This window comes from Thamnophis elegans, chromosome 12, assembly GCF_009769535.1.
Source record: "Thamnophis elegans isolate rThaEle1 chromosome 12, rThaEle1.pri, whole genome shotgun sequence".
Taxonomy (NCBI): domain Eukaryota; kingdom Metazoa; phylum Chordata; class Lepidosauria; order Squamata; family Colubridae; genus Thamnophis; species Thamnophis elegans.
Genome location: NC_045552.1, coordinates 3,051,861 through 3,064,303, shown reverse-complemented (window position 1 = coordinate 3,064,303; position 12,443 = coordinate 3,051,861). Strand labels below are relative to the sequence as shown.

At 46.0% G+C, this 12,443-nt stretch overlaps 2 protein-coding genes across 4 annotated transcripts in view; one reads left to right on the top strand and one right to left on the bottom strand.

Annotated features, from left to right (window-relative positions):
- Positions 1–195: 195 nt before the first annotated feature.
- Positions 196–12,443, bottom strand: part of LOC116516091 (zinc finger BED domain-containing protein 1-like) — a 23,469-nt gene continuing 11,221 nt past the window's right edge. Inside the window, exons 1-3 of one of the 3 annotated variants that reach the window (XM_032228489.1) lie at positions 6,971–7,646; positions 3,607–3,760; positions 196–2,550 (exon numbers count right to left, since the gene is read on the bottom strand). In XM_032228489.1, the coding sequence (XP_032084380.1) occupies positions 503–2,550; positions 3,607–3,754 (2,196 nt within the window). In that variant the 5' untranslated portion in view covers positions 3,755–3,760; positions 6,971–7,646 and the 3' untranslated portion in view covers positions 196–502. Of the gene's footprint in view, positions 2,551–3,606; positions 3,761–6,970; positions 7,647–12,443 lie in introns of those variants that run through there. The other 2 variants (XM_032228492.1, XM_032228490.1) reach the window with 2 other exon arrangements.
- Positions 9,780–12,443, top strand: part of NAPA (NSF attachment protein alpha) — a 22,052-nt gene continuing 19,388 nt past the window's right edge. Inside the window, exon 1 of the mRNA XM_032228493.1 lies at positions 9,780–10,015. Within this exon, the coding sequence (XP_032084384.1) occupies positions 9,912–10,015 (104 nt within the window). The 5' untranslated portion in view covers positions 9,780–9,911. The remainder of the gene's footprint in view (positions 10,016–12,443) is intronic.

Sequence of the window (12,443 nt, the reverse complement as noted above, 5' to 3'; positions counted from 1 at the left end):
GCCGCTGTAACTTTGAACTGTCACTAAATGAACTGTTGTAAGTCGAGGACTACCTGTATGTCTCATTAAAAAAAAAAAAAGAACCAAAAGCTAATCTTATTTACGGGACAATCTACACCGGTTGTTTAGTTTCGCAACCTTGGCGACTTTAAGTCCTGTGGACTTCAACTCCCAGAATCCCCCAGCCAGCAGCTGGCTGGCTGGGGGATTCTGGGAGTTGAAGTCCACAGGACTTAAAGTCACCAAGGTTGAGAAACACTGAGATTCTACATTATAGGGAAAGCTTAGGCAGGAGGCAAACTGGTTTTTAAACCGAAGGATGACCTCATTCCCGATTCCAGTTTGACAAAAGTGACCTGAAAATCATCTTTTAATCCTTTGTTTTTTTTCCTAAAACTGATCGTCCTCTTCCTCCCTCCTTCCCTTCCCGGCGTATTGGCTGCATCAGGATACGCTGATTTCTATGCTCTTCCCACGCCTGGTTTTGTTTTTTTTAAATCATTCAATACTGGCTGTGCCCAGACTTAGTCAGATTCTCGTTCGGGTTTCGCATCGATTCTAAAAAGTCAAAATTTTGGTGCAAGAAAAGAATTTGGTCCAGGTTTTCGGGAGCCAGCACGCCTCTCCGGTGCTCCAGCGCACTTTCGCCCACAGCAAAGGCCTGGTCCGGCGGCACGACTGTCACCGGTATAGCCAAATATTGCCGGGCTAACCGAGCCACCGAAGGGAACCGGTGTTCGTTGCTCTTCCACCAGTCCAAGGGGTTAGTGCTACGCTTGCAAAGAGGCTCCACGATGTAGTTCTCCAGCTGTTGATGGATCTCGGGCATGCTCTCCGTTGGGTCTTTCCCCAGAAGGATGTCATACATACTCTGAGGTTGTCCGCTTGAACCTCGGTCCTTAGGAGCAGACAGCTGGCCGGCGGATTCGCTCCCCTCTGCTTTGTAGTCCGCGTTGGGCACCCAGAAGGGGTTGGTCGGCGGGGTCTGAGGGTTGAAGAACTGGGACAACATGGCCTTGACCTTCTTGTGCAACTCACTCCGTAGACCTGGGCTGAGGAACCTCATCTCCTTGAACCGAGGGTCTAGGAACGAGGCGATTACCGCCGGGCTCTCCAGCAACTTACTCTCCTCCAGAATACCCCAACGCTGGGTGAGCTCCCCTCTGATATTGTTGACCACCGTTTTGATGACATCGCTGGCTTCTTCGGACTGCTGCCCGATGGCGGTGACGATGCCGTGGATACAAGGCATCAGGGAGGAGATGGAGAAGTTCTGCTCTTCTCTCAAGAAGGACGTGGCGATCTTAAGCGTCCTCATCACGGGCACCAGGTCCTGCAAGAGCTTCCACTGGTGGTCGGCCAAATTCTGGACCGCTGACGGCCCCTTGGGATGCTCCTCCAAAACGGACATGACGGCCCACTTGAGGTCCAGCAGGCACTCGCACATCTCGATGGTGGTTATCCACCGAGCCCCAGTGTCCGTCACCAACTTCAGCTTGGTCTTGTTGATGGCTTCCAGTTTGCTATTGAGGGAGCAAGTCGCCTTGGCGTCCTGCTGGAAGTAACGGACGATGCTCCGAGCCGCGGTCAGTGCTTCCTGCACCTGCTCCGCCTCGAGGCCGGCCTTGACACAAAGGTGCAGCAGGTGAGCCGCGCAGCACAGACTGGTCCAGCCGTAGACGCATTTCAGCTGGGACGCGTGGGCCTCCAGACCCTGCAGGCTGTCGTGCATCATGCAGAAGACCGATTTGTTGGACAAGCCGAAGTCTGTGAGGACCGCGTACAGCCGCTCTCCCAGGTTGCTCTCCGCTTTCTTCTCGTGCACCTGCTGGGTTTCTAGGATGCACCTGGCCCGCCGCCACTCTCCATCGATAAAATTCGTCACGATGGTCAGGTACCTCTGGTTGGGGTGAGACAGCCAGAACTCGGCGCAGAGGACAATCGACTGAGCCGTCTGCAAGTAGTGTTCTAGGTGCTGCTTGACGACGTTGTATCGATGCCACAGCATGCTCGAGAGCTGCACAGGGGACGGGAGCACGAAGGTAGGTTCTAAGTAGCCAATGAGGAGGCCGAAACCTTTGTCCTTCACCACGGACAGGGGGTGCAGGTCCCGGAAGATCATCTCTAGCACCAGCTCCAGAATCACGTCCGTCCTGGGTTCCGCGCAGGTCACCCCCGCGTGGTAGGGATTGTTGTTCTCGGGAGTCAGCTGGCGGAATCGCTTGATGGCGTTCTCCTGAGCCACGTAGTCCGGCTCCGGCACCTGGTCGTCCTTCAGCTGCGAGAGGAGGGTGTCACGGATGCTGTGCTTACGCACCAGGTGCTCCCGCATGGTGGTAGTGCTGTTGTGGAAGGAGAGCTGCTTCTTGCAGACGTTGCACTCCACGTAGGCGTCGCCCAGCTTGGTGTAGTAGTTCCACACTTTGGACTTCCGGCGGTCGACGTAGAGAGACGTGCTGGTCCCGTCGTGGCCTTTCTCGCGCCGCCTCCTGGCACAGGGGCCCAGATTGGCTGGCACTGCACAAGTATTGAAAACCATTGAAATCTCCTCTGTCAAAATGGAAGGGGAGAGGACATAGTAACCCCAACATTGGCGGTTCAACATAGTTGAATGGGCCACATATCAAAGGGTTGGGAAGGGGGAGCTGGGATGGGAGCCCCATCGTCCAAGGCTGACGTCACTTTTCATTATACGGCTACTTGGACCTCACGACAATTCTTATTTTAGGTCCCTTCCCAGTTTCTACGATACAATCACTCTTCTCCTTTACAAATTACCAGGGTGTTGGTTTAGTGGTTAAGGGGCTGGCCTAGAAATCACTACTCTGCCTTAGGCATGAAAGCCCGCTGGGTGACTTTGGGTCAATCGCCAGGAGACAAAGAGTTCTAGTCCTGCCTTAAACATGAAAGCTGGCTGGGTGACTTTGGATCAATCCCCAGGAGATGGTGAGTTCTAGTCCCGCTTTAGGCATGAAAGCCGGCTGGGTGACTTTGGACCAATTACCAGGAGATGATGAGTTCTAGTGCCACTTTTGCCATGAAAACCAGCTGGGGGACTTTGGACCAATCACCAGGAGATGGTGATTTCTAGTCCTGCCTTAAATATGAAAGCCGGCTGGGTGACTTTGGACCAATCACCAGGTGATGGTGAGTTCTAGTGCCACTTTTGGCATGAAAGCCAGCTGGGTGACTTTGGGCAAATCACCAGGAGATGGTGAGTTCTAGTCCTGCCTTAAACATGAAAGCCGGCTAGGTGACTTTGGACCAATCACCAGGAGATGGGGAGTTCTAGTCCCTCTTTAGGCATGAAAGTCGGCTGGGTGACTTTGGGCCATTTTCTCTCTCTCTCTCTCTCAGTTCAACTAATCTCATAGAATTATTGTGGCAAAAGGGGGAGGGGAAAAGAGTATCAGGTATGTTTGCCACCTTGACTTATTTATAAAGTAGTAAAGGTAGGGGAAAAAACCCTAATCAATCAATAGAGAAATACATAAATAAATCTACTTAAAGAGAGCAACACCCAGAGTTGCTGCCTGGGAGTTGAAGTCCTAAGGTTGGAAAAAACACCGTTCTAGGGTGCAGCAATTCCTGGGGAAACTCTCATACCTTGCACTGTCTGAGGATAGGATGGAGCACTGAGTAGAGGGAGACTTTGAACTTCCAAGATCTCCTTGGAGGGAGGCTCCCCGTCGTCCTCAAGCTTGACGCATTTCTGCAAGAAGTCGCTGACCCTTTTGGAGCTCACATCTTCCATTGCGGTCTTAAAGTGAGGATCAAAAGAGGGGGAGAAAAGGGGCAAAACGGGATCAGAAACAATGCGCAAATCCAATCTCCACAGTGACGTCCTCAAGAGCTACGGGGCTAAATCACTCCACACAATTCACCTTACAGGAGAATGAAATGGAAAATGACGGCTTTATACAAGATTGGGACCTTCTGAGCAGAATCTTTGCATAGTTTGGTTTGGGGAAAGCCACTGGCCTGTAAGCCAGTGCTAGTATAAAAGGTTAAAATATAAAATAATAGAGATTTCTCAATTACATTATATTGGTTTTTACACCCTCGTTTCACCCTGGGGGGAAAGAAACCCTTGTTCTACTTAATGTTCTCATGCTGTTGACTACAACACCCATCGCCTAAAACATCATAGCGTCCTGGTAAGGGAGAGGATCTTTTATTAATTATATTAAAGGACAATTCAGAAATCAGATTTAATGCCATGCCTCTCTCAGCCTTGGTAGCTTGAAGGTGTTTGGACTTCAACTCCCAGAATTCCCCAGCCAGCTTTTAATTATTAAGTCAGCAAGATCAGATACCCTTTTTCGAGATAGACTATTAATACCACCAAACTGTTTAGAAATCTCTTTGTCCCAGATTTTTTTTGGTCTTTTTTTATAGTCTGTCTATTTAGCATGGCTGGCTTATAATGAATATAATATAATATGTAATATATTATTACATATTATATGTAATATAATATGTAATATATATATATATATATACATTATAATTACAGTAGTATATGTATATATGTATTGTGTCACAACCCCTAGTATGCCCAAATATATAGTGGCTAGCTTAGTGGCTAACACAACTGCCTAATATGTAATACAGCACAGGTTCAAATCCCAGTAAGGGTATGGCTAGCTGATGAGAGGTAAATAGCTTGAAATAAATCTATACTACTCACCCTTTATTTATTTATCAGCACAAATGCAACATATAGATAGATAGATAGATAGATAGATAGATAGATAGATAGATAGATAGATAGATAGATAGATAGATAGATAGATGATAGATAGATAGTGTCACAACCCCTGGTAGGCCCAATTATGGGAGGAAGCTAACTGCTTCCATCATCTGTCAATCGGCTCGTCACAAGAGTCCATCACGACAGAAACCCAATATTTTTACTGTTGCCTTTGTTATATTTGTGTGGGGTTTTTTTGTTTTTTGTTTTTGATAAGGAGGAGACCTGTGGCTTAATGCCTAAGACGTTTGCCTAAGATGCAATACAGCACAGGTTCGAATCCCAGTAAGGGTATGGCTAGCTGATGAGAGCTAAATAGCTTGAAATAGATCTATGCTAGTCTCCCTTTATTTATTTATCAGCACAAATAAAAAAATAAAAATAAAAAACCATATAATATATATATATATTGTGTGTGTGTGTGTGTGTGTGTGTGTGTGTGTGTGTGTGTGTGTGTGTGTGTATATATATATATATATATATATATATATATATATATATATATATATATATATATATATATATATATATATATATATGTTATATTTATGCTGATAAATAAATAAAGGGAGACTAGTATAGATCTATTTCAAGCTATTTAGCTCTCATCAGCTAGCCATACCCAAGTTTGGGAATCGAACCTGTGCTCTATTGCCTCCCAGGCAGGGAGTTAACCATTTGAGCTACAGAGAACGACTCCTTATCAGCCAGCCAGGGTGGGAGGTATATACTTAAAGTCACAACCCCTGGTATGCCCAAGTATGGGAGGAGAGTGGAAGTGTGACCTTCCTCCCATACTTGGGCATACCAGGGGTTGTGACTTTAAGTATATATATATATATACATATATATATATATATATATATGTATGTATGTATGTATGTATGTATGTATGTGTATATATATATATATATATATATATATATATATATATATATATATATATATATATAGCAACAGCAGTAGACTTATATACTGCTTCAAAAGCCTTTCAGGCCTCTCTAAGCGGTTTACAGAGTCATATATATATATATAGCAACAGCAGTAGACTTATATACTGCTTCATAGGCCTTTCAGGCCTCTCTAAGCGGTTTACAGAGAGTCAGCATATTGCCCCCAACAATCTGGGTCCTCATTTTACCCACCTCGGAAGGATGGAAGGCTGAGTCAACCCTGAGCCGGTGAGATTTGAACCGCTGAACTGCTGATCTAGCAGTAGCCTGCAGTGCTGCATTTAACCACTGCGCCACCTTGGCTCATATATATATATATATATATATGCACACACACACACACACACACACACACATTAAACATATAATGTATGTTTAATATGTTTTATTAATGACACAATTTATTCCATTGCTTGCTTCTCTCAATCTCACAATCGCACACACAATTTATTCCATTCAAGCTTGCAGCCCCATATTGCTGGGGCAACCTTCCCTGTGGTTTTTTTTTTTTTTTTAAACCCATAAAAGAGATTCCAACCCCCATCATTCTCAAAAGGCCATGCTGGTTGGAATGAATGGGAGTTGTAATCCAGCACAACCAGGATGCACCAAGGTAGGGAAAACGGAGATGTTGTTATCTGTTGCACACTTGCCTCAAAAAAATAAAAATAAAAAAATTCCGTATGCTGCTGCAACCACCTAAGAAGAAAAATAAATAAATAAATAAACGAATATTGTGCTTGTGCCAAGAGCGTGCTTGTTTGGGGACAACAATTTAAAACGAGAATGCAAATTTGAATGCATTATTTTGCCTGTATTGTGTTCTCCCAATGACATCGATTTCACCGTTATCAATTTCATCCGATAGCCGAAAAGAGATGCTTCAAAAACACACCTACTTGAATCTGGAGGGAGGCAAGGCGAATTAGGTTTTAATTCCCACCAGGGGCTCAACCCAATCTTGCAAACACACACACACACACAAACACGCACACGCACACTGGATCCATCCATCCATCAGGAAAGCCAAAAGGTTCCTTAGCGACAGGTGAATTTTCTGCTGCTGGGATTCCACTCTGCCCATCCCGCTTCCTTCCCGTTAAAACATCCCCTCCCAAATGCGTCAAAGGCAGCTTTTGGGAGTGTGAACGGCAAGGCGAAAAGTTTCCAAGGACCAAAAGGCAAACCTACTACTTGGCACCCCAGATTCCTTGCCATCCTTAACCCGGGAGATAAAACAAAGGCTGTAAAGCGATATACTCACTCCTTTGTTATCCTGAGATGAGGGCAGCCTCTAGTTCTTTGCAGTCTCACAGCTCCTGGTGCAGCAAAATGGGATTACAGGCTAACCTTTACAGGGGGAAGTGATTCCGGTAGGGCTCCTCTAAAAAGTTCACAGCAGGGCTAAAAGCGTCCCCCCCACAACCCCCCACCCCGGAGGGGGCTCCTTCCCGGGACAATTAGGCTGCCTTTTATTTTTGAAAGCTTGTCTCTCTCCTGCTTAGCTGTCAAGCCACAAAGGATGCCCTTATCTGGCGTAGCCCCCTTTCAACGCTTGGGAGGGCGATGGCTGCAAAGTTTTATGCATTTATTTTGCTATCGTGCCGTTAGTGGTGTTACGTTTTTTTCCCCCCACTTCAAGTGTCCTCTCGGCATTTGGGATTTGCTGCCGGGATGCTGGACTTCCCTGGCAAAGACTGTCTGAATTCTGTAGCTTTCTGGTTTTCCGCAGAAGGAAAATGCTGAGGACAAGAGCTAGCAGATATTAACAGTGGGGAAAAAAAGGTTGCGAGATTTGGGTTTGGCTTATCTAGAGAAAAGAAGGGTTAGAGTGACATGATAGCAGGATTCCAGCATTTGAAGGGCTGCTGCTAACAGGAGAGGGGTCAACTTATTTTCTAGAGGACCGGACAAGAAATGAATCAAGGAGAGAAGCAAGGAGAAATTTCCTAACAGGGAGGACAATTAGCGAATGGAACGGCTTGCTGTCAGAAGTTGTAGGTGGGTAGGAAGGGGAAGAGAGAGGGTCAGAGTAGGGGAGAGGTAAGGGAAGAAAGAAGGGGAAGGAGAGGAAGAAGGAAGGAAGTAGAGAAGGAAGGGAGAGAGAAAAGAAAGAGAAAATAAGGTGGTGTCACAACAGGCGCTAGGGATGGTAAACAAAACCATCCAAACTGTACCTTATAACCTTTTAAATGGAATAACAATAGTATAAGGATGGCAAAGAAAAAGAATAACCATGTGAATGTATACCTAGAATTGTATGTAAGAGAATAAATGATAGTAAGAATATAAAGCACAATATAGGTAAAAAACATATGGTTATAAATAGCTAAGTATAAATAAATATAGAATTGTACATGAAAACGGATAACGAATAAGGAGATTATGAACGAAAGATAGAAATGTATAGAAGGGAAAACACTAACTGCAAAGAAACCGATACAGAACTGCTGTATGATATACGATGGAACTTCTTGTTCCTATGTTGTTTTTAAGTCACGTGTTTGTTTTTGTTGATGTGTTTATGTGTTTAAAATAAAAATTTATAAAAAATAATAAAAAAGAAGTTGTAGGTGCTCCATCACTGGAGGTTTTTAAGAAGAAATTGGACAGTCGCTTGTCTGAAATGTTATAGGGTCTCCTGCTTGACGCAGGGGTCTCCAACCTTGGCAACTTTAAGACTTGTGGACTTCAACTCCCAGAGTTCCTCAGCCAGCAAAGCTTGCTAAAACACAGGTACATCACTTTGTCTGCTGATAGATCAGGTGTCTCCAACCTTGGCAACTTTAAGACTTGTGGACTTCAACTCCCCGAGTTCCTCAGCCAGCAAAGCTTGCTAAGACACAGGTACATCACTTTGCTGATAGATCAGGGGTCTCCAACCTTGGCAACTTTAAGACTTGTGGACTTAAGATGGAAAGTTGGAGGGGGGGGCGAAAGAAAGGGTGTATGGAGGGTCGAAGAGGTACATTGGGTTTCTATTTTGGGGGGTATTGTTGACAAGAGGAATGGCTGTGTTTATTGTTTAATGTTATATGGCCCCGGTTATGCACAGTATATATGTGACTGTACGAAATGAAAATGGAAAATAAAAACACATTTACAATCAAGACTTGTGGACTTCAACTCCCAGAGTTCCTCAGCCAGCAAAGCTTGCTAAGACACAGGTACATCACTTTGTCTCCTGCTTGATGCAGGGGTCTCCAACCTTGGGAACTTTTAAGACTTGTGGACTTCAACTCCCAGAGTTCCTCAGCCAGCTTTGCTGGGAGTTGAAGTCCACAAGTCTTAAAAGTTGCCAAGGTTGGAGACCCCTGCGTCAAGCAGGAGACCAACTTTAAAACTTGGGGACTTGAACTCCTAGAATTCCCCAGACATGGTGGCTGAGGAATTCTGGGTGTCAAAGTCCCCCAAGACTTAAAAAATAGCCAAGTTCGGAGACACCCCCCCCCCCCAGATCTAGAAGACATCCTGAGATGGGCACAATGGGACTGCTGCAATTTTGCATTTTGCAAATTTGACGCCTGCAAAATGTGCTCTTTCCCCCTGAATTTTCAAGCCTCCAAGAACTTCCTGGCTTGGGTGCACTAAGAGAGGTCACTGAACTACAAATCCCATAATCCCCAACCAACCGGGCTGCGGACCATGGGCAAATTGGAGGACCCCCCCCCAAAAAAACCCGAAGCGCCCATTGGAAAAAAGTCCGCAGTTCCAGTTTCCTTTGAGCGAAGCATTGGATTTCAAATCCCCTCCCCCGTAAATTAAAAAAAATGGTACAGCCCAACTCGGCCTTAAACCCCCCCCTCCCCGTCCCCCCCCCCTCTCCTGGACTCTACCACCCGAGCGGTCTTCGCCTTGCGGCAGTGGACGTCGCCCGAGGTCACGTGACACTGGTGAGTCAGCACGGCCTTGAGTCACGTGAGGGAGACTCCCGGCGGGGGGCGAGCGTCGGCGGCCCAGAGAGGAGGGGGCGCGGCTTAGATCACGTGCCGATGGGGTTTGGGGGCGGGAATTACAGTCGCCGCCGCCGCCCATTGGCTGTGCGTGCCGACGTGGGGGCGTCAGGCGACGTCTCTTTTTTTCCCCTCAGCCTGAAGGGAGAGCGACCGCGGTGAGGGGAGACAGTTAGGCTCGTCCGTCTGTCCGGCCTTTTCTCCCCTCAGCTTCGGCTTCTCCGCGGGGCGCGGGGCCGTTCTCCGCCGGCCATGGCGATGGACACCAGCGGCAAGGAGAAGGAGGCGCTGCAGCTGCTGGCCGAGGCGGACAAGAAAATCCGTGGCTCCCACGGCTTCTTCTCGGGACTCTTCGGGTAAGGCCCAGCGCCGCCGCCAGAACCTGTCAGGGGCGGCCTGTCAGGCGAAGAACCGACGACGCGGAGGGAGGGAGAGAAAGAGAGAGAGAGAGGGAGGAGAAGGTGAGGCCGGCTTCTCCCGCCGTGAGGGGCCCGGATGGCGTTTGGCCCGTCCGGCCGAGCTGTCAGGCGGGCCCCGGTCTCTCGGATGCGGGCCTTGCTGCCTCGCGGTGGGGTTTTTTTGAGGGGCAGAAAACGGTTTTTAGGCGGACTCTGGTACGGACAGTCCTCGACTTACGACCACAAGGGACCAACACCACCACCCCCAATTTAAGTGGCCAGGCGAGGTTTTTTGTTGAGAATAGAATAGAATAATGAAGAATTTAGAATAGAAGTAGAGTAGAGTGAGAATAGAATAGAAAATAGAACAGAAAACAGAAGAGAAATAAATAGAATAGAATTCTTTCTTGGCCAAGTGTGATTGGACACACAAGGAATTTGTCTTTGGTGCAGATGGTCCCAATGTACATAAGACAAGATACATTCTATAGAATAGAATAGAATAGAATAGAATAGAATAGAATAGAATTCCTTATAGGTCAAGTGTGATGGGACACACAAGGAATTTGTCTTTGGTGCAGATGGTCCCAATGTACATAAGACAAGATACATTCTATAGAATAGAATAGAATAGAATAGAATAGAATAGAATTCCTTATTGGCCAAGTGTGATTGGACACACAAGGAATTTGTCTTTGGTGCAGATGCTCTCAGTGTACACAAAAGACAAGATACATTAATCAAGAACCATAAGGCACAACACTTAATGATAATCATAGGGTACAAATAAGCAATCAGGAAACAATATCAATATAAATCGTAAGGATACAAGCAACAAAGTCCTGCAGTCATAAGTGGGAGGAGATGGGGGATAGGAATGATGAGACTAGTAATAGTAATGCAGCCTTAGTGAATAGTTTGACAGTGTTGTGGTAATTAGTTGTTAAGCAGAGTGATGGCGTTGGGGGGGGGAACTGTTCTTGTGTCTAAGTTGTCTTGGTGTGCAGTGCTCTATAGCCTCATTTTGGGGGGCAGGAGTTGAAACAATGTATGTCCAGGAAGCCAGGGGTCTTGCCACACTTGTTAAGGGTGAGTCACTGCAGTTGGTTAAGAACGCAGTTCAGTGAAACTGGTTTCCCCACATGGATTTGGAGGCTTAGGACTGTGGGGGTCTTTGGTGCTCTCTGAGTTTCTTCAGTGCCAAAAAGGGAATGGGAGGAGGAGGAGGAATGTTGTGATGTTCCCGTGGTTCGTCCATGAGGCCAATGTGGAGAAAAGACAGGACACGATCTTTCTCGGGATGGAGCGACCCAGATTGGGGGTCTGAGAGCCCCTTTTATTGAGATAGGACAAAGGCAGGAGGAGCAATAGCATGTGGTTAAAAACAGCCTGTAAAAGTACAATTTCTAATCTACTGCTCAGGGAAGTTCTGTCTATATATGGTCAAATCCTGGGCGTCATTGGTAGGGCACATCTCAGGATGTTATGTTATGAACTGTCAGGATGTTTTATGGGGTTTTAGGAGTTTGTTTTCTCCTGTGTGGTTCAGCGTGGCTCTGCATGCCCTGGTATGAACTGGGCCATGGGTGACCCACACCTACACAAGGAACTATATTACAACAGAATGTGGAGTTTTTGGTGCTCTCTGAGTTTGGTTGTTTTCTTGCAGACATTTCATGACCCAATAAGGGAACGTCATCAGTGGTAGAAGGAGTGGGTTTGCGCTCTATTTGATTTGGCATAGTTGTTCGCATTTGGGGGCTTATTCTGATCTAAAAAAGATGCTGAATGATGATAAAGTGCGCAATCAACAACTGTCTGGAAATGTGTGGGCAAGACTTCCAGGAACTCAAAAGAAATTGTAAAGTATGGGTCTTAGTAGTAATATGATGCTAGTGGATTTTTTTTTTTTACTATCAAGATAGTAGAAATATAATTGCTAAAAATTTGAGCAGGCAGCAGGGCTAAGCACTGTAGAACAGCTAATCTATTTGATTTAAGGCACTATTCTTTATCTGAAGCCCAGTATGAAAAAAGAGCAGATTTTAATGGTTGCCAAAACAAGATTGAAGGAGGTCATAAAGAGGATACGTTTCCTATGCTAATTTAATCTTAAGGAATGACAGAGGTGTGAATGATATTATTAGAGAACAACAGTGTAGTTTATCATTCATTGTTCCGCCTTCATGAATTTTCATTTGACTAAAATTAAAATTCTGCTGAGCTCTACAGGCAGTCCTCCAGTTATGATCGCGATTGGGACCAAAACGCCTGGTGCTAAATGATGTGGTTGTAAAGTGTAACCCTCATGTGACCACTCCAGTTAGTGACATTGGTCACGGTTGCCATCATAACTACAGGACCATGTGGATCGTTAAGTGGGAAG